Genomic DNA, 26,998 nt, shown 5'->3' with positions numbered 1-26,998 from the left:
TTTTCTGAACATCAGTTTTGTCTTCTGGACAATGTAAGTCCTGTTGCGTGTCTTGGAGCATTACTGTGTACATAAAATAAGGTAATGGAGTGATATTAGATGTTATTATTGCCCACTGCACGCTTATATAATTTATTCATACTATTCCTATGAGGTCAATACTCACATCGTCCACATTTACAGAGCAGACAGTTGAAATATGTAAATAGTGAGTATATAGTATCTATGTGATAAAATATAATTTTTTGTAACCTACTGAGCTCAGGGCCTGGCACACAGTTACTGCTCAGTGAATGTCTAAAATATGGGTGGACTCATCATTTCTGTTTATATAGGTCGTATTTGCACACTCTCGATACTTTTAAAATAGGAGAAATTTGAGCTCGTAATACTACATGTCAGATAATACTCTGTGACATCCAGAAACTCCCATTTTTCTGTTCATTTCCATTCAGATCAAAATGTCAAGAAATGGAGCCCATTGGCTTTTCTGAAGACTCACAGTAGATATCTAAAGTTATGATTTGAACTTTGCATAATTTGCAACCTAAATGAAGACGTTAGGATTTGACTTACGCTATACTGAAGGAATCAGTAAAGAGGAATAATTTTGAAAATTTTGAAGAATAAAGTGTATAGTTTAATATTCACATGGGTGATTAGAACAGGGTAGAATAAGAAACATAATTTCAAATTGTATAGTCCCATACATAGCCATGCACATTTTTATGTGGTGTAAATGGGATTATTACAATAAAGCAGGTGGACAGATTTGTGTCCGTGGTCCTAGGCTGTGCAATAATTGATTAAAAGCAAAGATAGTGTACTTTTCTAAAAATTAGATTTTCATCAAAAATACATCTTTCCTAAATTTGATGTGTTCATCCGGATTAACAGAGCTAATTCACCTAGATTTTAATTTAAAAATTAAATTCACTTTATTTTTACTAAAGAAGCTAACATTTTGAACCTCTGTTTCTGTGCCGTATACTTTATAAATGTTACCTAATTTAATCTTCAAAACTCTGTGAGATGATAGCTACGAAGCCCAGGTTAAGAATGTTTCTCAAGGCAACACATAAGAAATCCTGGAGATAATCTTCAAGCCTAGGCCTTCTAATTTCTAATCTTGTCTGGCCCCTATGTGTGTTAATTGATTAATGAAAGGATCTCGTGCACAAGACACAGAAACTTAGAACCCTTGTTTGCATAAAGCATGGAACTTTTACATATGGCCATTTCTTCTTGAATTGTTATTTATCATAAGGATTATTTTTTAATATTAAAATAGCTTTATCTTCTGACTACAGAGGTGATTCCGAAACTGATGAAAAAAAGTGAAAATCACCCACAGTCATGCTGCTGAGATATAATTGTTCTGTATTTTTATATGAAATCTTTGAACCATATATTTTTAATGCCTGTTGTAAATTAGGTATTTCTTCTTGTATAATAACTTTCAGTAATTATGACCTTAATTCCTAAAGGTTTCCTAATAAGCTGTTGCTACTCTTATGTGAGGGTATTTTGTTCTGGAGAGAGACTGAGAATCTTCCCTTTTCTTGGAGTGTTGTTATGTGTATCTTCTAATCTGGTGCCTCTGAAATAAGAGCTGTCTGGTCTGTTACCAGCCTCACGTAGATCTAGGCGAGTTCATCGGGTCTTCGGAGACAGAGGATCCTGTGCTGGAGATGCCCAGCGTGGGCCAGGATGCAGGGAAGGTTCAAGGACCTTTGGCCATGTGGGAGGCAGACGTTCAGCACATCGAGCTGGAGAAGGGGAGCAAAGGACTTGGTTTCAGCATTTTAGATTATCAGGTAAATATATCCTACCTTTAACAATTTTTTAATAAAAGATGGTATATACTAAGGGCACACTGTTGATAGCAGAGAAAAAGCAGGTAACGTTTTAGTCTTCAAAGACATTTTCATGTTCCTGATAAATCTTTCAAAATAGTAATTTAAATGATTCATTCATTATCATAAAGGATTTGTTTAACATTGAATTCATTGAGTTCTTTTTTATTTCAGCTCTTGAGGATTTGAAGAATATGCAGAATAATATTTAGGAATATTGTTGAAATACAGTTTTTTTGGACATTTGGGTCTTCATGTCCAAACTATTTTTAATTTCCATGCACTTAATTGATAGTTCATATTTCTATGGTAAGACAGAAAGCATTAGATACTGATTTTGTCTGAAGCAAATAACAGATTTATAATTGGATATATTATAAATTCCCGCATTCCTGTCATTTGACTAAATTTATGAATAAGCTTCAGCTGGCCCATGTGACCCGCTGCTCCCCTGCATTGTGTTCTGTGCAGTGAGGAGCTGTGGGAACGCTGCGGCCTCTGGCAGACGCAGCTGTGCTGCTCATTAATTAATACTGAGTCAGGCGCCATCTCCGGTGGCCCCGGGATGTGTTGTTCACAGGGACTGATTCTGGGGCCTTGTGCTGATATCAAGGTTGCTGTATATCTTACACTGCGTCACCAAATTCTCTACGGCCTCTCTCTATATTTCCTTATTTCAAAAGACAGGCCCTACCTTCAATGTACTCACATCTACTGATGTTTCCGAACAATTATATCCTGTTTAACAAATGCCGACGTTAATAAGCCCTATATCTGACATCTATCTAGCCTCAGATGATGGTTACAAAATTTGAGAGTTTATCAAAAGTTAAAATTACTTGAAAGTTATCTGTATAATTTGAAAGGTTCACCTGAAGAATGATGGCAAGTGAGGGAGCCTTGTTTAGGGTGAACTCTTCCTAAACTCTAGAACGAGGGAACCTTTGCCCAGATAACTCATCAGAAGTCTTAATGACATTCTTTTGAAGACACTTGAAACAGTTACCCACCCATTAAAATTCAGGGCGACAACCCGTAAAGATACTTCGCATGTAAAGCGGAGCTGCTTTCCCTGTCTTTCTCCGTGCTGTCAGGACCCAATCGACCCAGCAAGCACTGTGATCGTAATTCGTTCCTTGGTGCCCGGCGGTGTTGCTGAAAATGATGGACGGCTTCTCCCTGGAGATCGACTCATGTTTGTCAATGATGTCAACTTGGAGAACAGCAGCCTCGAGGAAGCTGTACAGGCTCTGAAGGGCGCCCCGTCAGGAACTGTGAAAATAGGAGTTGCCAAGCCTTTACCTGTAAGAATTTGTATTTTACTGACTCTCTTATACATTTACAAACAACATGGCTTGTGGGCTTACTTTTAGCTTCATGTGTTCTTATGATTGAATCGTAACTTGGTACTTTTCATGAGCATGATTATTGGCTCTGTGAGAGTAAAGATTTAATTTTGAATAATATTTTTAAAAGAGTAAAGGAAATGAAAGGGGGAGTTTGGAAATAAATTTATAAGATTGTGCTTCACTTTTGTCCTTTTTTATTCAATAATAATATGATACAGAATAAAATATTTTCAAAGTAATATGCCTTAAAATATCTATACCTGTATAGTGGAGTATTAGAGAAATCAATAGCATTAACAACTAACAGTGGCGTCTTTAATTAGGTTGGGATAAAGTGGAATCTCTGTAGAGTCACTTAAGGTCCTGCATTGTCAGTTTCAACACATTTGTTGTCTAATTACTGCAAAGCAAGACATTGAACTTTCCAAAGTGGATTATCAGTTTGTGGCTCTCCCCCAGGAGGGAATAGCCCTCATGTCATTAATTACTGATTATATTAAAAATAACTAATGGCATGCTACATGGTGTCAGTATGTTTACTAGGTGTAGTGGTTGTAACATAGCGCTTACGACTGAATTGCAGTGAAATATTAGAGACACTCTCTTCATGAGATTTTCAGTATATAAATATATTTGTAAGTGAAAGGGCAAATATACCTTCTCTTAAAAAACCACAAGCCCATGGATGTATTTGCATAAACATCAAATAAAAATGTGTTGACTTCGCGAAAGGATTTGTCCAGATAGTAAGCTTTGCTAACATATTTTAAATGTTAAATTTTTTGTGCTTCACTTTTTACTCCACAAAGAAATGGTAACTATGAAACTATATTTATAAAAACAGAAAGAGGACAAGAGAAAGGGAAGAAGGAAGTATATGTTCATTTAACCTGAAATCAAATCAGGATTGTAGAAATCAGAACAAAAGATGTATACAAAGGGGAATGTAAGAATGGAGATAGGCCATTATGAGACTCTCTAAATACAGGGTGGGGCAAAAGTGGGTTTCTAGTTCTTCGTATGGAAAATAATACAATAAATAATAAATAACATTACAAGAATAAAGTCTGTTTCTCGTACTCACGACTGTAAACCTGCTTTTGCCCCACACTGTGTGTTAAGGTTGACCATGGTTCTGGTCTTTCTGTTAGACAAAGAAAAATGGCAAATATGACTCAGTATCTGTTTTTTATGGCCCTTAGGAGAATCCATGCCAGTTATTCAGAAGCGTACTTTTTTTTCCTAACTAGTTCCAAAATAAATTTCTTTCATGAGAATATTTGCTATTTCAAATTCCATGTGCATTGCAATAATATGATAAATATATTTTATATAAAGTGGGGTTTACTATATATTAATTCATATGTGTGGGAAAAATGAGAAACGTTTTTTACCTAAAATACTTGGGCATATATTGATGATACCGGGTGATATAGACATAGCAGTTAGCCTATTTTATCTGAGGTTGGAATATGGATGTTAGGTTTCCTGTCAGTGTGATCAAGGTTACAGTGTAATGACTCAGGGTGCAGTTTAAGTGGATTGCGCACACGTACGTTTTTTTAAGCCATGTTAAATTAAGAGACTTCATTGTAGGGTTCACTAACATTCCTTGTCAAGTAAATTACAGTCTTTAAAATAATATTCTTATAAGGGGGTAACAGAAGTTGATTGTTCTTTTTAATATTTTGTTTTTTCAGCAATTCTATTACATGTTAATACCTAAAAGTTTCCTTATTTCTATGTTAAGAACTTGCTTAGCCAGAATATTTGACAGATAAAAATGACCAAAAGATTACTGTAAGATAAAATATTATTTTATTATAAAGTATTGTTGATTTTCATAATCTTTTATGAGAAGAATGAAAAAATAGTTAAAAGAGATTCTCATCTAACTGATGATAGTGGTATTGGAATAAATATCCTCATTGTGGCTTAACAAATAAAAATGTTACACGTGAATATTTATCATATTTTATGATCATTCTGTGTTAAAGTCATGTGGTATCATCTGAAAACTTTCCCATTTTTTTCTCTCCTCCTTTGACTTCCCTCCCCTCTCTTTCCATTCTTTCTTTTTCATGATCTCACCCTCGAACACTGGGCTTCATTCTCCCTGCAGCTTTCGCCAGAAGAAGGTTACGTTTCTGCTAAGGAGGAGTCCTTTCTCTACGCCCCGCACTCCTGCGAGGAGGAAGGGCTGGCTGGCAGGGCCCTCTTCAGGGCTGACTTGGCTCTGGTTAGTGGCCTCCGCTTATCAAGCTTTCTTTCAAAAATCTTATGTCTATTTTTGCCTTTTAAAATATTCTAAAGTCTTACTGTATTCTTTGTTCATTATATTTTGGAAAACTAAACATTCTCTTGTCAACTTCAATACTTCTAATAATTCCAAATGGGAGGAAAAACAAACATATATGAAAATTGTTCGTTGGATTCGTGGAAAATTTATTTAGCAAGGCATTATGTCAACAGGCCAGAATTGATCTTTATATCATACCAAAAGTTTTGTTGCAGCACTTGTTTGCTCTGCTTTCATACTTGAGTATCTCTAGGCATTCTTTAACTATTTCAGTATTGAGCCAGAAATCAGCATTTCGTCTACCTTTTAATAAGTTGGTAGGTCTCCATGGGCATTATGCGAATATTGTGTTAACACTCCAAAACTAGATAGTTTAGAATTCTATGAACTGCATGAAGTGCTATGGTATAAATGTGTTAAACAGCATCCAGCCATAGAAAATTCTTTTTGAAGTGTTGCAGGTCACAAATACATCATTGTCTCTAAAAGTGCCCGCTGAGCTTTTTTTCTGCAGTTGACATGGCTTCCTTCCATCGTCTTAAATGAGTACCAGTCACAGAGATTAGTCCCACTTTTCTGCGAGCTCAACATCTTAGAGTAGTAGCCATCCTGGGTCTTCTCCCTAATTAGCTATGCAATCTCATACTGGTCACTCAATTTTTCTGTACCCTGGTGTTTTTATAAATCTACAATAATTAGATTGAGTGTTAGGATCTCTCTTAAGATTCTGAGGCATCAAAGAAAGGTATATGAATTGTTTTGAGAAATTTTTCTTTAATGTTACTTAAAACAAATATTTTTCTGTCGTAACCCATGACCCAAGGCTTAGTTAATACTATCGATGTAGGTAACAGATGTTAAATATTTACCATTTAGATTGCTGTACATAATGTACATTTGTAAAGGGTAAACCTCCACATAGCTTCTCACTAGTGAATTTGAACAGGTTTTGAGAATACATTATTTATATATTATCAGAGAAGTTCATTTTGAAATGGCCCATCTGTATTCTTCTGTTTTTGCAAGAATGTGACCCGGTGTAATACTATAATGCTTATAACTTCTGGCGGAATGTGTAAGTTGAAATCACAGATAAATGGAAGAATGTGGGATTTTGCCATTAAAACAGAAAATACTGGTAGTACTGGATAAGGGTAATATTTGTCAGTTCTGCCTATTCTGAGGTGTAACAGTGAGTGACTTGTAAGAAGAGCTTCAAGCTTATCATGTCCTGATTCTTTCACTTGGTTCTGCCGTAGAAGATAGTGACAGGATTTTTAGATAATATGGAGTGAAATTCTCTTCCTCACCCTATGTCAGTTTGCCAACAATAGCTGTTTATAACTTATAATTTTACCATAACTAAATCATAATTAGGCTCCTTGTTAGTGTAATGTCAGCATGAAATGGCAGGTTTTTCTCTGGGTCTATAACTCATATGGTTTTTAAATCTAGTGAAATACAATTTAAATAAAAGATTGGCACATAGATGATCGCCTAGCTGTCCTATTGAAGTTTATTTTAGTTGAATAGGAAGAGAGCTGACCTCATTCATTTTATTATAAAATTCTGGGAGTTGGGCAGGTATTATTTAAAAATAATGCGAACTGGAAAAAAAAGCAAATATTTTCCCTAATTTATGAAACTTTTAAACTTAGAATTGATGCGGTCCTTTATTAACTGTTACCCTCAGCCCTTCATTGACGGAATAAAATAACCTTTTACGGCAGCACCCTTTGCGGCAGGTGGCAGTTCACCCTGAGTCTGTTGAATTAGCGAGCCTCTGATGTGTTGAGGGTGAAGGAGTCGTGTAGACAATAGCGTAGGCAAAGGAGTGATAACCAGTGTACGTTTCCGCCTCAAGGGGAGATGCATATAGGTAATAGAACAGAATTTCCAACCGATACTATTGTTTTGATTCCCAGGTGGACACAAATGATGCTGACCCAGCAGATGAATCTGCATTTGAGTCTCAGTACTCTCCTGATAATGACAGCATCTACTCTACTCCAGCCTCTGTTTTATCTCTTCATGGCAGTGCTTGTAGCGATGGCGTGAACTATGGCCCCTCCCTCCCATCTTCTCCTCCCAAGGTACGAAGGAAATGGTATCTCACTTATGGGAGAACCTTGTATGCAGTTTTCCAGAGGTCATTTTTTATGGGGAGTTGAGTTGTAGGAGTAGCAAGTCAGACATTCTATTCCTCAAGTCATGGGTTCATTATCAAATTAAAGTTCAGATTCATTTAGGTAGTGTTGATTGGGTAAGTTAGACTCCCAGGGACTATTTAATTCTAGGGTCTGTGATGCAGAGTGATAGACACTAAGGTTCCAAGCTTCTGTTAGGATTTTCATGTTAAAAAGAAAAAAAATAATAAAACATTTCTCAAATTGTGTTTTTAGCTGTGTCTACTTTGGAAAAAATACAGATATTTTAACCATTTTATTACTGACTTTCACACCAAGGTGGACAGTAAAATATTTCTTGCATTAATTTAATATTTACTAGCTTAGTTAAATTTAATGCTATCCTATGTTTTTATATAAAATGATGCCAAAGAATATGTTGAAATCATTGTGAATGGCAAATGTGTTTGTCACTGAGTATGAATGAAGAATTCATTTGCTATTTGACATACTGAGCCATTTATATTTTAGAAATAGATTATTGGCATAAATGCTCTAACTCTATTTTCTTAGTGACGTGCTCTATAACGTTTAATAAGTAACATTTTAAAACCTATCCAATCTTTTGGGTGTTAAATAGTATCTTATTATTTTAATTTGAGGTTCCTGATTACTAGTGAGGTTGAACATTTTTCATATATTGGCCATTTGGGTTTTACTTCCATCAGTGACATCTTCATATCTTTTGACTATTTTTATAATGGGTTACTTATCTTTCTGTTGATTTGTTAGCATTGTTTATATTTTCTAGACATTGATATACAAAGCAATTCAATGTATTTTTATGAGTATGTGTATGTGGTGTTCATTAAAAAACCTAAAAATGTGTGGGGATGTTCCTTTTCAACTTCAGGAAAGAAGTTATTCTTGGAGAAAATAGGAAGCATGGGAATTTAGTTCAATACATTGTATCATTGTCAGTAGAAAGAGACATGGAAGAACATATGGCAAAATGTTACTGTCTATTAAATCTGGGCAAAGAATTCATATGGGGATATATTTTCTTCATTTTTCTATGTTGGAAATATACCATCAGTAACAATTAAGATAAAAAGACTGGACAATAATTCTTTCTTAGATATATGAAATATATGTTTTCCACCTAACTTCGGTGGGAAGGGAATTTGAATACGCTGGAAAGTAGAATTTTCATAGATCTAGCAGTTTTCCTCTTTTCCTGAATTAAGTATTTTTTTGGCCAGAGCAATCAAAGCTTTTTCTTTCATGTTCAAGGTACACCTGTTATCCTTGCAAATAATGCTGGACAGCCTCTTTGAATTGGTTTGCAAAGTATAATCTTGAATGGAGCAGCTGCTCCTCTCTCACCACACCTGAGACTGCCTCTCTGCCTGCGTCCTGTCTGGACCCTGTTCAGTCTTTCCTGGCCTCTGGGCTGGGAGCTGAGTTCATCCCCTAATGGAGTCTCCTAATCCACAGCATAGCACAATTCTTGCCAGTGGGACAGATTGCATTGTTTAACTTTGTAATTGTTACTTAAAGGGATTACACAATCTGCATACTGAGAAGCATACATTTTACAGGGCAAATGCTGGCTGTATGCAGCACAACATATTGGCTTACTGAAGTCTGTTTGCCTTTTTTTTTTCTTTTCCCAAGCAGTTTACTCTTTTGTTGAAGGAAATTTTGGCAGGCTGGCTTATCAACTGAAATATTTAAACTACAAAACAACAAAGAAGACATTAATGAGGGTATTTTAAAACAAATTGTGAAACTCCTGTGTGCTTGTAGTTTTCTTTGAAAGTAGGACTTCCTAGACGTGGTAAATCTCTGCAACAGTTTTGTTTTGTTTTGATTTTGTTTTTGTTTTCTGTGGCGTCTTTTCAGCATCTATCTACTAGAAAATAGTGTGTAAATAATAAAAAAATTAGATGATGCATTCATCTTTTTGTTTCTTTGCACTAAATTTACTTTTAAAAGACAGAATGGTAATTTGTTATGGAATTTAGAATTGACCAATTTCCTTAAAGAAAAGTGAGCTCTCATTAGGACTTTTTAATTGATAAAATAAGATTGTATCACATGTGATACTGATGTGAAGAAAGATGAAATAGAGTGTGAGGATCTCAGTGATTCCTCAAGTTTTTGACTATGCTAAATATGTAATAATCTCGTAGCCCTAAGTCATGTCTGGAAGTACACAAGTAATTTTGCCTGTCTCCTTAATTGATGAGAGAGTTCTCTTCACTGGAGTCAGGCGTGCTAGAAGTTGTAAGACCTGGTCACCCAGAGCAGGAACTCATGGGGGGAGGACTGTCTCATGGCAGAGCCTGGGCCCTGCAGCAGCTCAGAACCCAGAGGACTGCAGCCCCAGGCGGAGCTCCTCTGTACAAAATTCTCCCATCAGGGAGCCCATACTGCTATTTTTTTTTTTCTTTTTAAAGGGGTAGTGTTTGCTTAATTTGATTAATTATCATGCCAGGATTTAAGGGAAATAACCATTACTTAAAAATCTGAAAAATACGGCTGCTTCCAGGGCATTTGGATTAATAGAGGCAGGCCATTGAAATGTGGATTTTAAAGGCAGAAAGCCAGTGGGATCTTTCTTCTCTTCTTGTTCTAGGTTTTAATTTTTGGATTAATCTTTTTATCCCCTTTTTCTTATCTCCTCCAAAGACATAACAAATGCAGAAATAATTGTTTCCAAACTTAAATGCTTATAGACTTTTTTTAAAAGTTCAACATATTTTGGAGGAGAGAATGCTTTCATTTATTTTTTACTATTTTGGCTTTAAAAATACACCCAATACAGATTTAGTAGCTGTGTAATGAGTCTCCCCTTCTCCTAATCATCACCTGCAGGCCTCACCCTCCCCAGTGCACTCACTTCTCCGAGGATGAAAAGTTTACCAGTGGGTGCATGTCCTTCATTTCTGAACATCAGTACCCCCAGGAAATGCTGTTGATTCTGGTGCAAGTTGAACTTGGTGTTTGTCAAGATAGAAACTCCTTTTTGTACCGTGTACAACAATCACAGCTAAGGGATTCTATGATACAAATAAAAAAAATTCCTAAATCTTCACTTACTGTCCTATAGCATAAAGTATTGCTGCTTTTACAGACATGTTTAAAATATGTGCATTTTTTTGGAGGAGAGCATTAGTATCAAAAACTAATTAGATCACTCCAGTCAAGATGATCAGAGAGATTGTGGAAATCCTAGGGACAAAACTGCAAGTTCTCAAAGATATAAAAGATGTTGCCTTTTTGCTGAGTAGTCAATGTATACACAACAAAGGACATGTACCCTCTCTCAGCAAGAGGGGGGGACAATGGAAGCTGGAGTAGCTGTGCTATGAGTATGTTTTTCAAAGTATTTAGACTGCTTATTGAAGAAAAACAGGTTGTGTCCAGTGAATATTAAGTATTTAGCTCATCTGTGTAAATCTATTATCTGGGTAAATAACGTGCCCAAGTATAACCTTAACTTATTCATTGCACTGAAGAAATAGACCTATTTTCCAGTAAATTTAACATCCTTGTTTCACATTGTCTCCGTTTTTTTGTGTGTGTTTTTTCCGGAGAACAAGACTATATCAAGTGGAGGCACATGTTAGGGTGGATTTTGGTATCTCAACTTCATTTAGATACCAGGTTGCACTGGGAAATTGTAGTTATTTTTGGATGTATATGGGGGAAGAACTGCTTTTCTTTTAGATCCATAAGACTTTTAAAAATAAAACTCAGTTGGTTGTTCAGCAACCAGAAACGTTTCTTAAGTAGGCTTATGTTGTCTGCTGTGTTGATTAGCTCTTTCTTCTCTGTGTGTCTGTGTTAACTCCTTCATGAATAATGCATGGAAATTTGTTTCTCGATTTACAGTAAACCCCAGCTCAGGAGGGCAGCTTGACCTCTTTTTCTGATGAAAAGTAGTTTTCATTGTCATCTTTATTTAGGGAGTGGGAGAGATGATTCACTGCTAGTTATCATAATTAATTTAGAATACAGAAGCTAACCGATTTCTTTAGTAAGTACGCTGTTATTATTAATAAGACTAAAATCATCGGAGTTGGGTGGATGAGCTAACAGGTTATCTTTTAGGTTCTAGGACCGTGGAGGATGCTTTCCTCTCACTTATTCCTGAGGATTCTTAAGGTGTTATTTGCTTGTTTGATATTCCCCCTTTTCTCAATTCTTTGTACCAGGAGTATGTTAATTCCAGGGAGATGAAAACTTTATTAAGGGAAAAGAGTGTGATTGTGTTGGAGCAATTGATTATCCACTTAGAAAGACTGAAGAGACCCCCATGCTCACACCACACCCGGAAATAAATTCTAGGTGGTTTAAAACTGCATCTAAAAACAAAGCGGTTATAAAATAGGAGAAAATACTAGAAAGCATTCCCTTTACTTCGTGCAGAGGAGGGACTTACTAAGCAACATATAAGACCTAGGAGCACAAAAAAATTTGACAAATTTGATTACGTAAAGAATGTCATTTAAAAATTACATAAAGAATTCTTGATTACATATAGAATTTAACTTTTGCATGTATAGATCATATACAAACTTACAAGTAACAAGCTGGGAAAATATTTCCAGTACATGTCACAAGGACTTTATATTCAGAATAAGGCAATGATGACAATTAAATGAATACCATCTGAGAGAAGCTTTGATAAAGTATGTGGTTGTTCACAGGACACATACAAATGGCATGTCCTCACTAATTGTCAGGGACACATGTAGTAAAACACTAACACTAACTGGAAGACCATTTGACAGTATATAGCAGCATTTTAAGTGTGCATATCATTGGAACAACAGCTCTGATTGTCGGAGTTCATACTAAATAAATTTCCACAGGTCTGCAAAGATGTGCACTAAAAATAACAGTGGCTAACAGTTATTAGGCATTGTCTATTAAGTCAGGCATGTTTTTAGTACTTTCTAGTTTTAACTCTCCCTGTCCTCCCAACCTGTACTAGGTCCTATTATTTTCCTTAATTAATAGACCAGGGAACCAAGGCACAGAGTACATTTAAGTAACTTGTCAAAGCACCAAGAGCTGGTGGAGCCAGCATCTGAACCCAGGCAGCGTGACTCTAGAGCCTGTACTCCCGTCCTCTCATGCTTAGGAGTGTTTTGTAGCCATAAGAAGATTGAAGTTGACTTGTATTTGTTGACATGGGAATCTCTCATGACAAGGTTTAAAGATACTTCAGAAAAGCAAGGAAAAACCTACTATGTAGTGTATGGTTCAGTTTAGGTTTTAAAAAAATGTATGTGTATGAGCTTGGATGTGTAAGTGTGCGCATTTGGCCATACACATACGTACATACATACATACGTACATATTATATATATATGTATATATGTATATATATATGGTGCAAATGAATTTTAAAATCTGATAATAAACACACAAGTATAGCCAGCTAGTTTTACTGGGGAAAGGTCCAGAAGTAGGAGCCATAAAGGAAGACTTTAATACAGTGTCCATACACACTATAAATCAGTATGGCCTGAGTCTTTTCCAATGATAATGTATTCATACACTATTATACTTTAAAAATATCAAAGAATTGAAGAGAAAATTGGTAAGTTTATTCAACAGCAGCAGTTCATGGAGCCGCTGCTTCCCCAAAGCACGTAAGCGATACAGTATGTCTGTTGTAAGGAGATGCATGTGTTTATGTAAAACTATAGGATTTTAGAGTTTAGGGAATTTCAGAAATTAATATCAAGCCAAGAGAGGTTCTGTGATGTACAGATTGTTAATGAGAGATCCTGGATTATAACACATCTTCTAATGCCCCTTCTTAGTATTTCTTCTGTCGTATCTTGCAGAATATTTGTGAAAACTTTCCCTACAATCGTATGAATTGTGTGGCTTTCTGTCTTCTCCATAAGTACCTATAAATGTCTGTCAAAATAATTTTCCCTTGAAGGTTCTTGTGATCTGAATCAGTTGATATCATTCTCTTCATGCTTTTGATCTTGTAATATATAGGAACTCAGGCTGTGCTTGAAATAAGATTTGGAAATATAGTTACTTGTTTTCCCATGTAGATTGAACTCTGAATGATTTTATTTGTGAGTAGAACATACTGTTGTATCTAAATGATCTCATGTACAGTATATTGTATGAGGATAACTCAGTAGACATGAGATGTTTGATTGCAGGAAATGTATTGAAAAGCGTTTATAAAGATAAAGGTAGACGGAGCAACAGCTAAGTGAAGAAATTGTATGTTTGCTAATGCTTTTTAAGTAAGATATAGTTATGTTGTGTTTTGTTTTTTCACTAAATAGTCATTCATTAAGAAAGGATCTTATAAAATACCCTGATGTAATTCTGGCCACAATTTTAAATTTTTTATTTTTTAATCATCAGGATGTTACCGAAAATTCTTCAGATCCAGTACTTGATCTGCACATGTCCTTGGAGGAGCTGTACACCCAGAATCTCCTGCACAGACAGGATGACAGTCCACCTTCAGTGGACTTGAGCATAGGACCTGCTTCTGGCTTCATGGAAAATGATTATACACCTGCAAATGCTATTGAACAAAAATATGAATGTGAAAACACAAGAGCATGGGCCGAATCTCACCTACCAAATGAAGTTGTATCAAGTGCAGAATGTTCTTCTCTTCTGCTGTCAGATTCAACTGGAAAGGTAATAGTTTAAAGATGTGGTGTATGTATTACAGTGAGGTCGGGGACTGAAGCGTTCTGGCCAATCTCCCATTTGGAGTTAGTGTTCTCCTGATGCTGAGGTTTTTTCAGAAGCCAATCTATGGACTTGTTTTGGTCAGAGATTCTTGTCGAATCAGGCACGATCTATTAGAGAACATGTGTGATGTTGAAACCATACTCCAAAGTCTAGTTTTCCTTTTCACGTGACTTATTTTTCTTTCTGTCAGGGCTCTGAGTTCTTAAATCAACAGAGCTCTCTGGCCTCTACTGCCGAGCGTGTCATGCTTCAGAATGTATCCAGAGAAACTCTTGAGAGGACTATTACTATAGCAAAAGGCAATTCTAGCCTAGGTAAGTGCCTTATTTTCCACACATACCTTCCCAACCAACTCCCTTGCCAAGAGGAAAAATTAAACCTGGTTTTGATATTTTTGGCTGTAGATAAGAAAACAGGTGTTGTAAATTTTTCTGTACTTTTAATGGTTTCTCGTTTTATGTACTCACTATTTTTCCTGAAATGGTTAACTGGTTTGTTTAGTTCAGACCAGCTTAGATTCCTCACTCTCTTAATTACTTAAAAGTATTCAGTAGCCTCATTCACGTTTAAGTAAAAGATATACGAATCGTTTGTGTATGAAACAGCAAATCAGAAAAGGAATTCTTAGAAAATGAAAAGTCAGCAATTTGGAGTTCTAAATTCTTTGGAAAGGCAAATTATTAGCTTTTTTTGAATGTTACCAGTTATGCATAAAGTCAGTTTGTACTTAATTTCTTTCATTCACTGAAAGAAAGACTAAAAAGACAGCCAGGTGTGCCACCACCAAAATATAAATGCGAGTTATAATAGTCCTTCCCAGGTGGCAGGATTTTTGTGTCCTTTCTTACCCATAAAGGGTTGCGGCTAGTTAATAATCATAAAGCCTTCAGAGTTGGGCAAAGAAGACTTCCTGTAAAAATGAAATCCTAATTTCAATAACTAAAGCTATATTGAGGCAGAGCACATTTGTTCTTTTTTTTCTTTTTTTGAGTTAAACAGCCATGTGACTCAGCTCTGTCCCTAGTGCTGTCTGATGATAAAAGTAGGATGTTAGAACAGGTGCTCTGAATGCGGAGTGTTGTCCAGGCCTCTGGGTAGCTCTGCATCAGAGATCTTGTTCCTTCTGTGAGACCAACCAGTACCCTTTACACTCATATTTTATGGCAGGGTCTTGTTTCCTTGTTAAATTTGAGACTTGGCAGAGAAGTCCAACAGGGCTCACGTGGTGAGTGGGATTCTAGTCTCTGTCTCATTCTAGATTTTGTTCCATTTGGTGGTGGCTGGGCACTGCCAATGGCAGCTGAGTGGGGACTTATAGCAGAGAATTTTTACATAGATATTTCTTATATATTACACTTAATAGAATGGTGTAAAACATGAGCTACAGAACTTTCTATAATTCACTAATTATGAGACGTATTATAGATATCAGAGCATGCCAGGAATATTTCACCTGCTAATGCAGTGTTTCTGAAAGCATGCAACTTAGAATACTAGTTCTATAGGATGTAAGTAGGAGTTATAAATGGGTTCCAAGTTTAAAAGTTTGAAAAGTGATGAATTTAAGGAGACAGGTTTCTGTTTGCACTGCATCGCAGTATCTTTCATACTCAGATATGCGTGCAGCTGTTTAAGAAGAGGTTATAGAATGCAGCGTTTCTCACATTTAATTGGCCATAGAACCCATTTTTTTGACCAACTCATAAAACAGAGATTTTGTAAGGCCCTTACAAGAAACCCTATTCTAGTGTATTCACCCAGCTATCAAACTTTCATTTTTTTCTGTATTCTAGCCACTATGTAGAGACACCATGATGTAATCACTTTTCTCAAGGAACACGAGTTTAAGAAAACTAGCTAACTGACACATAAAGTCCTGATTGCATTACATACTGTGATAGACACTGATACATAGAACATCGAAGGCTTAAAAGAGAGACTAGCTGATCCCCTACCCTCAGAAAAAGTTTTTATAAATACCTTTATAGCTTTACATCTCTTTACCTGGTTTAGTTATATAATCTTGTTTTGGAAGGAACTTTTATCACTCGATTTAAAGTGAATTAATGTTGTTTTATGTAGTGTTAACATAATCTAAAAGGTTTTATATTTTTGAAGGAATCGAGTGAGAGGAGGAGAAGGAACGTAAATTGGGGTGAGGTTTGTTGTGAACGCCTTTTTGAGGAGGTGATATTGAAGACGGAGGAGTTAGCTGTGCAGGGTCTGCTGAGAGGGGCCAGCTGTCTGAAACGGGGGGAGACTCGGTGAATTTCTGGAACACGGTTGCTGGAACACGGGGAGCCATAGGGAACCTTGAACAAGGGGTGCAACTGCGCCACATAGGCGTGTTGTATGTTAGCGTAACAGGAAGTTGTTAAAGGGCTGTTGGCAGGGAGTAATGTGAGGTGATTTGTCTTTTTTTAATGATCCCTCTGTCTCCTGTGAGAAGAATGTCCTGGAAGCCAGGAGACCAAGTAGTAGGCTGTTTTGAAAAGTGAGGCAAGAGAAGGTGCTAGCCTAGTCTAGGGTTAATAAGGAAGTGGAGAAAGATGCATGGATTCAAGACAAGTTTTGGAGGTAGGAATAACAGGACTTGGTGATGGATTAAATAGTAGAGGTGAGAAAGAGGTAGGGATCGAGAATGAACTTCAGCATATCTGCCTTGAGCAATGGAGATTAGTATTGTGGTGTCAACACTGAAAAGGGAAAGATAGATGGAGATATAAGGGGAGGTAGAAACTTGGAAATTCCGTTTTATACATGCCAAGGTTGCGTTTCTTGTTAGTCATCCAGGGAACAAGTCAGGAGGGCGATTAAATATCCAAATCTGGAGCTTCTAGAAGTTCAAGTTTGTAGATAAAATGGGAGTAGATTAGGATTAAGTTCATATCGGTTTAGTTCAACAGACTACTGTACATTCAGGCACTGTAACAGGCTTAAGGATAAGATGAATACAAGCTTCTCGATGTTAGGAATTCTGTGTGAGGCTTTTTCATCTCAAGCCACCAGCATAGTACTTGGCACACAGTAAGCATCTAGTAAGTATATACTAAATGAACAAATGATTTGGAATAAAGTTGTAGCACTGAGTTTCTTAATTTATTGAACTAATTTTCCATTCATGGTTCTGCTCTTTATTCTCTTATACGTATGGGATGGACTCCTATTATAAAATTGATTTGATGTTGTCAAAATGCTCTCCCTGGGAGAGCTTTCTGTGTAAGGGGTAACACATCAAATAGCCTAAGTTACATTCACTCCTGTGTGGACCCATTTAGTCTCTAATGTATTCAACATGGAGTGCCTTTGTCTAGATAAATTTCACAAACATTTCAAAATTTACTTTAAAATATTTTTTGTTAGAAACTTCAATTCCTTTCATTTTGATTGTTTTTTATTGGCTTGAAAAGTGAGTTCTGCCCGGCCGGGTGTGGCTCAGCAGTTGAGTGTCGACCTATGATCCAGGCGATCGGGGTTCGATTCCCGGTCGGGGCACATGCCCGGCTTGTGGGCTCGATCAATGACTCTCTCATCATTGATGTTTCCATCTCTCTCTCTCCCTCTCCTTTCCTCTCTCTGAAATCAATAAAGATATATTTAAAAAAAAAAAAAATGAGTTCTAATTCATAGGGATTATGTGACTTTCAAATTAAAATGAATTTGAAATTCACAAATTTAACCCCTTTCTGTGTTCCTCCATTACCCTAGGGATGACAGTAAGTGCTAATAAAGATGGCTTGGGGGTGATTGTTCGGAGCATTATTCACGGAGGTGCCATTAGTCGAGATGGGCGGATTGCCGTGGGGGACTGCATCTTGTCTATCAATGAAGAATCCACTATCAGTTTGACCAGCGCCCAGGCACGAGCCATGTTGAGAAGACATTCCCTCATTGGGCCTGACATAAAGTAAGTATCATTTGGACCCCAGGTTGACTTGTGAAATTCAGGAATTTCACATCATCAATCAGTGTTGGTATGGGTTTTTTTTGAGAATATATTTATGTTTGATATACAAAAATTACATATCTCTTTCATATAAGTCACGTAAGAATTTGACTATTCCTGAGTAGTTCTTGATCTTAGCTCGTCTTTTAAGATAACAAGGCGCGTGTGTGCCCGTTACTCTCGGCGCCTGGAGGGGCGGCTGTCTGCAGGGAGGTGCCGCCCCTTCCTGCGGGGCCGCTGTGGGTGAGGGCTGCAGGTCACGGTGGGCAGCAGAAGCTTGAAGGCGGGCCGTGCGGGGTGGGTTCCAGAGAGGACGTGCAGTGGTCCTAATGAAGGACAGACATGGGGAGCCGCAGGACACTATGGCAAGGTGGTGCCCAGAGCAGCCACATGCTGCACATGTTCCCTGGCTCCAGGGGAAGCTGCGGGGGCAGCTGTGCCCGGGCGAGTTGCCATGTTCAAGCGCATCCCCGTGTTTGAGAGCGGCGTCATCCTGATCAGCAAAAGGGGAGGAGTGATCAACGTGCACATCAGTTTGCAAATAGTCACAGTGGGCGTCGCGTACACCAGCCCGACCTCACCATACCTGATGTCATGCTGCTGGCACAACCACCGTCAGCCATGCATTTGGTGCCAAACGTGACTACACCCAGGTCACTCAAGGCAGCCAAGAGCTTGGAGCTGACCAGGTTGCTTCCTTTGAAGTTTGTAAAGTTGTCCATCTAGAGCAAGAATGGGGAACCTTTTTTCTGCCAAAGGCCATTTGGATATTTATAGCATCATTTGCGGGCCATACAGAATTATCAACTTAAAAATTAGCTATGAAAAAAGCTCCTAGATTTATTGAATTTTGAGTCCCACTTGCAGTTGCCTTGGCAGGGCCGGACCACGGGGCTGGATGTTCCCCACCCCTGATCTAGAATCATGAGAGAGAACAGCTCCACTTGATGCTTGCCACTGGCTGCTCTTTTTACCTGCAATTATGCCGCCCTTCAGATGCAAAGGAAAACCCGTTTGCTCACTGGGGAGACCTGGTGTTCTTCCTGAGACCCCCAGTGGAGGCTTACAGCGGCACCCATGCTGTACCATGACATGATAGACATACCTTGTTGGAGGCAGAGAATGGAAAGAGCCCAGTGACCAGGACCAGGTCAGCGCCAGGAGCCTTCCCCTGGTCGCTGAGGTGTCTGGGGCCACCTCTCTTGCTTATGCTGGTGGGGAAAGAGTCCAACAACATGCTTCATGCAAATACTTACGCAAATACTCTGTTAGTCTTTCCTAACCCGGCCCGGGCAGGGCCTGACCAGAGCGCAGCTTCAGGGGCAGCAACGCTAACACCTGAGGGCAGTGTAAGCGTGGTTGCAGGGAGGTGACGGGCAGACCTGCTCCAGAGACCTTGGGAGGTCCAGGCGCTGGGCCCCTCGTCTCAGCCTGGCAGAGCAAAGACAATGTGAGTGAACAGAATGGAGACCAGAGGGTCTCCCAGCACCAGGCTGAACCCCTTCGCAAGAGAAAGGAAACAGAGAAAACTCCCACCAAAAGGCCTTCCCATTCTGGTAGGAAGTGTGAGGACAAGTCAACCCCAAGATCCCATGGAACCACCCAGGGAGATCTAAGAAGGACTGGAGCAGCCCAGGGGCCAAGGACATGGCTCCCCCTCCCAGGAACACAGCAGCCTCAGCGTCGCCCAAAAGGGTTCTAGGTTATGTCAGAAATCAAGGAGGAGCTGATCTAAAAGATTTGGGGGGGGGAGCATAATCAGGAGATCCGTTCCCTTGTCCCTCCCCCATTCTGCAGCTCTGTGAGTCTAGGAGGAAACCCTCTAGTTGTTCCTGGAATGTGTGCACATCGACTAGAATGGATCTCCAGGGTTAGGATCCACCCACCTCTTTCAAGATGGAGAAACAACTTTTCTTAAGTAGGTCAATTTCCTGTCTTGAAACAAATAAATGCCTGCTATTAAAAAAAAAAAAAAAAGTATTTTAAGACAATTTTGCTTTTCTCCGTTTAATTTTTTTTTTCCAATGATTTTTGCAAAAGCCTTAGATGTGAGATAGATGAGATATGTCTCACAGAACAGGAGGGTCCACTCTAGGATCTTATTTATGAAGTTTTGATTGGCCTTCAGTATAAGGAGTTATGCACCACATGTTTAATCTGTATGGACCTAGAGCGAAGCCAGGTGTTAGAGGGCCAGTAATGGGAAAAGATCATATAGAACAGAGCCAGTCTAAGCAGTAACTTACCTTTGCTGAACCTCATGATCCAAGAGAATTCAACAATGGTTAACATAGTCGTGTAGGGTATTTTGTGAGGAAGTGTCTAAACTGTCCCGTAATCCCATAATGTGCCCAAAGCACATTATATATGTGGCTTGGTTTTTAAAGTCACTCAATGTTTCTTGAGCCAACATAAAAATCAGTTCATGACTTTATTGTCACACCTCTTCAATGTAATAGTTTGGCTTTTTCCTGTAGCATTCACCGTTGAATATCTGTATTTAGTGTATAAGGGGATAAAATAGTAAAACAACAGCTCAGGGAAAGATTGTTGACCTTAAATTAATGTAATGGTTACTCGTATGGGACACATTTTAGTATTAATGCTATTTTATGAACTGTGTTCTGTAGTACTCTTTTGCAAAGTATATCTTGCTAGAGCTTAGGTAAGAAAAACAGTATTTACAATCTGGTTTTCATTCTGCCTTCAATAAAAAGTAGAAAAATATATACTGTGTGGAATGGATTCTTCTCTCGTATAAAAATGTATTCTTTAAAGGCAGAACTTCACTAATGGGCTTTCATAGTTTTATATGCCCTTTGACTTTTATTCTGTAATGGAACACATCATCAGATCCTGCGACAGCTCCGTAATTATCTTATTAATAATGTGAGTGCAAGTGAGCATCATTAAAAACACCGGAGCCTCTCTACTAAAAAAAACTCATGGTCCAGTGTCCATTTCTTTTGCTTAAAGATGAATGGTATATCCAGCCACACGGAGACTCTTTGTGGCAGGGGTTTGGCTTGCATGGTTTACATGCAGTATAAAATGCAGACGGCCTGGTAACCGATCATTTGATTTATTGTGTGATGATGTCCCTGCTGAGCTGTGGGCACTGAGGCAGGTCTCTGAGCACCATCATTGGTGCTTGGTTCTAGCCTCTGCCTCTGTTCTGATTTACTGAAGATCTTAAAAGGTAGCCAAACAAATAAGACCACTGTGACACTGATTTGACATAAGTCATGCATCTAGCCTGTTCCAGAAAATTCGTCAGGTATGTTTTCAAGCTCTAAAAGTCGTCTCTCTCCTTTTCTTATTTTTGTTGCTGTCTTCTGGTTTGGTTTGTTTGTTTGTTTGTTTTCCTACCCTCTGACTCCGGGTCAGAATTTACCCTTTCATGTGGATAGCAGCTTAATGATGACCTTGAGGGCTAGAGAGCTAACTTCATACATAATTGCTTTAAGATCCCTGAAGGCAGAAATGTACTGTGGTATCTTACAGTAAAAAAAGAAAAAAAAAAGAAAAGAAGAAAAATCCCACAGCCTTCCCTCTCTGGACATCAGTCAGTAAATCAATCAGGTAATTGATCTGTGTCTCACATGTTGGTGTGTGCACACGTACAAACATGTCAGCGTAACACTTTGATTTCTTCTCGAGTGTCCTACTGTAGCTGTGATTCAGATGATTATGGTTTGACCACTGGGTAAGTGGTAGAAAGAAATTAGAATCATATAATCCTTTTTCTGGCGGGGGGGAGGGGAAGTGCTAAATGATAGAACAAATCACCATTTAGGTTGGCCAGGGCTGAGCAGCATGTTCCATGCATTTTGCATGAAGTGTTTTTGGCCCTGTGCCTTCCAGATCTCCTGCTTTCCTGAAGCTAAAGGTTTAGAATTACCTTGAAAGCTAAGGGAGTAATCCTCCCCAAAGGAAAGCCTGGGCCTCCATTACTCTGAATGGAACCAGGCATTGCCTCTGGCTAATTAAGCTTTGTAGTCATTGCCTGGATTTAGGCTCCATCCCAGTTTCTTCCTGTTTATTTCTTGTTATGAACCCAGCTTAATCTGGGGTGGTGGTAGAGAAGTGTATTGGAGGGACTTAAAAAAAAGACTTAATGGCTCAGTTACATGACTGACTGGTTTTAGGAAAAGCATTGCTTGTTCAGACAATGCACTGGATTTCTTTTTTGCCTTTTACGACAGATAGCTAGGAACTTGGTGAGAGGGCTTTCATGCATGCCTGGGTAGCTAATTTGAGTTTCAAGAGTTCAAGAACAGCCAGTTTAAGTTCCAGGTTTCATTATTTTCTGTGGAAAACCAGATGTGAAGCCTCACCAGAATGCATTCTGTTTCACTTCTCACTCCACCTTGCCAGGAGCTCTTACAGTTCTGTAATAATAGCCAGGGTTTTGCGCTTAGCAGCAGCTGCTTGTAACATCTGCCAGATAATTACCAAGCTGAATAAGAATTCACCTGCCTTAACCTAAAGTGTGGGATGAATTCCTGATCAAGGAATAAAAGATTGATTGCAGTTACATTTTTCCATGCTTGTTAATAATCATTGCTATAGACACCAGTAAGGAGCAGATGCTTTTCTGGGGGAGGTGTAGATGGGAGGGAGGTGGAAAGGGGAAAAAAAACAACCAGGAGCACCCACTTTTAACTACATATGTATGCATCTCATATTCAGCACAAGACATTGACATTTGTTAACACCATTGTAAAAAGATGCCGCGGCGTATGCTTCACATTCTAGATTTTCTGCAGCACCTGCTGACGATCGAGCCCCCTTTTATGTGTGAGTATCGGTGATTCAAAAAGCTCATTATGGCTGTGTGTTACAACTTGTCTGTGAAAACCATTTCATGCTTTTGTAACGTCTGGATGCAGGGATAGATCCAGACATAGATTCAGGGTATACATTTTGGCTTTTTTTCCCCCTTCATTTATATAATAACAAATTGCAACAGAGCTATGGGATTGTTCCATTTTCCCTTTGCGCTGATGACTGTCAATGTATTTGAAAATCATATTTTCCAGCTACTGAGCTTTTAAGCTCCTTTGTCAGGGAGTGATCCTTCTGCATGTGCAGGCGCAGGCTCTGGATTAAGAGCTGTATCACATTTCAGCATCACTAATGTTACTTTTATTTCTTCTGCTCCATGCTTAACCGTAGATTAGTTTACATTTAAGAATTTTTAACACAACTCTCAAATAAGCAGTTTCCGTGTGTTTGTAGTTCATAATTTACATAATTTAGTTAGGTGATGTCTTTTGGTGATTTGGAGGTGTTGTGCGGACTTGCTGTGTGCGTGCTGTTGCATTGTGGGATGTGTTCTGGTGGCCATGCTGTGGGTATTGGGCTAAATAGTTACGAAAACTGCCTTCTGTAACCTTTTCACTATTCTAAAATAGCATAAAAACATTTGTAAAGCTCCCCATCCCTCCCTCTTTGGTAAAAGGAAAATTATTTTGAACAAATATAGAGGAAAATTCATTTTATTATTTGGTATAGAAATATCTTTTCCTTCTCAAACCAGTTAAAAATTTAAATATTTTGAGCTGATTATCATTATTTTCACTATTGTGTTCTTGCTTTCCCCCCCTCACCTCTTCCTGGCTTTTTCCCTTAAGGTTTTACTTGTATGTGTTTGATCGTATTGAATCTTCAGAAATAATACCAGTTTTCTTGAATAGGTTTTTCAGGTTTGGGGTTTTATATTTATCTTTGTGTGTGTGTGTGCGTGTGTGTGTGTGTAAAATACAATCAGTGTTCTTTTCCAGTATAATCTGTTACGTGTTTCTAACTTACTATTTTTGAAGGAGTAATGTAAATTTACTATTCATTATATTTTAATACCATAGAGGAGGTGTTTTTATAGATGAATAGATTAAATAGGGTCAGAATTAGGGTGCATTTCTCTCACCCAGCCTAGTCCTGAATCCACTGAGCTATGCTTTCTGCTTCAGTTTTTAATCCTCCAGGTAAAAGTGTCGTGCAAAGATCCCAAAGGGCCCACGGATTGGGCCGGGTGATCAGCTGTGACGAGGTTGCTGATGCCCTGTTGAACACTGCCTTGCATTTGTATTGCGCTTCTGTTTACAGTAGCCTCATAAAAAGCGGCGTCCTTTTCGCACTCGAGATTGCGGGATTGAGTGGTTGCGATTCACTTTCCCATCACGCTCCCGATGAGCAACTGAACTGCGTCTGTGCCTCTAGATCTAAGGGACCTCACAGAGTGAATGCTTTTTATAGAATAACCACTATATCTGAAATTATATGCCTTCCTCACTCAATAATTATGACATTGGTGTAATTCGTATTTTATTATAACATGAAAGACAACCCTTTCATCCTTGCACTCCAGTGCTAAGGGTTTAAGGTTATTGTCTTTTGGGGTAGGTTATGGATAGCTGGTTCAGTAGTCTTTATGGTTTTTATATATAGTTGCACAAACATGCCCAACTTGCTTCAAAGGCAGTATTTCTCTTGCCTTTTCATTAATTTGAGGATCTTGGGCAGCTCACTTAAACAAGCGTATCAACTATAAAGCCTTATAGAACAGCAGTAAACTTGAATTTTCAAATGTCATTTTCTAAACATTATAATTGTGGTCAGCATCTAACTCAGCGCCTTTGGCATTGTAGACATTCAGCCAGTACTTGTTGAATTAGGAAGTGACCAGTCAAGTGTAAACAGGCTTTTCCCTGAAACCAAAATGAACTTAGAAGTTGCTACAAACTAGTAAGAGCGTCTTTCCATAAAGTTATAATGGCTTAACTTCAGACTTGGAGAGTTCTTAACTTAGTAAAGCTAACATTTACTTATTGATTGATAATGCTTGTTAATACCCATAATTAATTATGTATCATGGAAGACCGTAAAGTTATTTACATAAAATAATGTAAAAAACTCAGTGTTTTAATAGTGTCTACCTAATTTTTCTGCTAAGGAAACCAAGACTCTTTGGATGAAATCATGGTTATTACTGACAGTTATTTTCCTAAGAATTTATAGATCTTTCTAATTTCAAAAAGTAGTTTTCGCCTTCTCATTTGGAAATATTAATAATTTTTTTTCCTCCCCCATATGATTATTGGCAAGCACATAGTTTATCAGCAGCATTTAAAATGTTAATTTCTGTTATTCTTACATGTAGGATACTTTATCTTTTTGATGTTTGGATTCTCTGCCGAGTAAGCTGATTAAATGAGTTGTGAGAAAAAGGAGGGATGAAGGGACAATATAATTTATTTCCCTGTTTTGGAGTCTTTTCCTAACAGTTAGCCAAAACTTTGCTCCCCTTTGCATTCATGGATTATGTTCTGTTCCAGGATTACTTACGTGCCTGCAGAACATTTGGAAGAGTTTAGAATCAGCCTGGGACAGCAGTCTGGAGGAATAATGGCTCTGGATATTTTTTCTTCGTACACTGGCAGGTAAATTAAACAGTAAATCTACGTGATGACTGATACAGTAGATTATGAAGAAGAATCTCGAATCCAGGGTCAGGGAGGACTAGCAATGAAAGAGATTCCTTCTTTCAGCATTAAAAAATTTTTTTTTGCCTTTACGCCCCTCTACTTAAGTAATTATGACATAGTGTGGAAAATTAGGAAAATTCAAATCAAGAAACTAAAATCATCTCTAATTATACCACTGAATATAGCACTTTCAACATACTGAGCTTGGAGAGTTCACTCTAGCTATGAGTGTTATTTCATCATTTTCTGGGAAGCTACAATTTGTGTAGTCTTTTATCATGCTTTTTCCTCTCTTGTAAATATTCTTTCATATATTTGTAAGTATTTTTAAACATCTTCAGAAATTTTATTTATTCCTTTTTTAACATACAGATTGAGGAGCATTTTAATGGTTTTTACTCTCTTGGAGAATGTTGAGCTGAACATCTTGGTGTGTGTGTGTGTTGAGAAGCAGAGTGCGTGCCTTTTATTTTTTTAATCCACACTGAAGGATATATTTTTATTGATTTTAGAGAGGAAGGAAGGGAGAAGTGGGGGGGAGGGAGCGAAACATCAGTGTGAGAAACATCTGTCGGTTGCCTCCCGTAGGCACCCTGACTGGGGATCGAGCACACAGCCTGGGCATGTGTCCTGACAGGAATCAGACCTGTGACCTCTCAGTGGATGGGACCATGCTCCAACCAACTGAGCTGCCCAGCCAGGGCGAGCATATGCCTTTTAAATGCTCTTGATACACAATGTGTTGTTAACCCCTAAATAATACAATAAAAAAGTGGGTGGTTTTTTTCCCTTCGGAAAGGCAGGAACTGAGTTTTGATGCTGCTGCTGAGTTCAGCACAGGGAGAAAAATAATGTTAAAGTGCTTTCCCAAGAAGAATGTCCCATCTTACACTCTCAGCTGTGGAGCAGTTGTTTTTTTTTCAGTTGCATTGGCAGCTGAGCACCAGATTTCCCTTTAAGCTTACTGCAGAGCAGAAGCGGCTTTGTAAACATTCTGAGGCCTTCTCAGAAGAGCTCTGCCGTTTCTCCGCAATGTCAGAACATCCCAGGCACTTTGGCGTCCAGTGACTCTGCAGGCATCGTGATATGACATCACTGTTTCCTCTGCAGATTGCACCTAATACGGAAAGGGTTAGGAAAGGGAAGATACGTGTTTAATAAAGGGAAGGAATCCCGTGG

At 38.3% G+C, this 26,998-nt stretch overlaps 1 protein-coding gene across 12 annotated transcripts in view; it reads left to right on the top strand.

Annotated features, from left to right (window-relative positions):
• Window positions 1-26,998, top strand: part of MPDZ (multiple PDZ domain crumbs cell polarity complex component) — a 137,966-nt gene that overhangs the window by 67,474 nt on the left and 43,494 nt on the right. For 8 of the 12 annotated variants that reach the window (XM_081151430.1, XM_081151433.1, XM_081151431.1 and 5 more), the window contains 8 exons: window positions 1,632-1,817; window positions 2,951-3,160; window positions 5,328-5,444; window positions 7,430-7,597; window positions 14,045-14,329; window positions 14,577-14,700; window positions 18,095-18,293; window positions 25,670-25,774. In XM_081151430.1, the coding sequence (XP_081007556.1) occupies window positions 1,632-1,817; window positions 2,951-3,160; window positions 5,328-5,444; window positions 7,430-7,597; window positions 14,045-14,329; window positions 14,577-14,700; window positions 18,095-18,293; window positions 25,670-25,774 (1,394 nt within the window). The remainder of the gene's footprint in view (window positions 1-1,631; window positions 1,818-2,950; window positions 3,161-5,327; window positions 5,445-7,429; window positions 7,598-14,044; window positions 14,330-14,576; window positions 14,701-18,094; window positions 18,294-25,669; window positions 25,775-26,998) is intronic. The other 4 variants (XM_081151425.1, XM_081151434.1, XM_081151424.1 and 1 more) reach the window with 1 other exon arrangement.

Source organism: Miniopterus schreibersii, assembly GCF_964146895.1.
Source record: "Miniopterus schreibersii genome assembly, chromosome: 11".
Taxonomy (NCBI): domain Eukaryota; kingdom Metazoa; phylum Chordata; class Mammalia; order Chiroptera; family Miniopteridae; genus Miniopterus; species Miniopterus schreibersii.
Note: the sequence above shows the minus strand (reverse complement) of the source record. Positions and strands in the feature narration are given on the sequence as shown.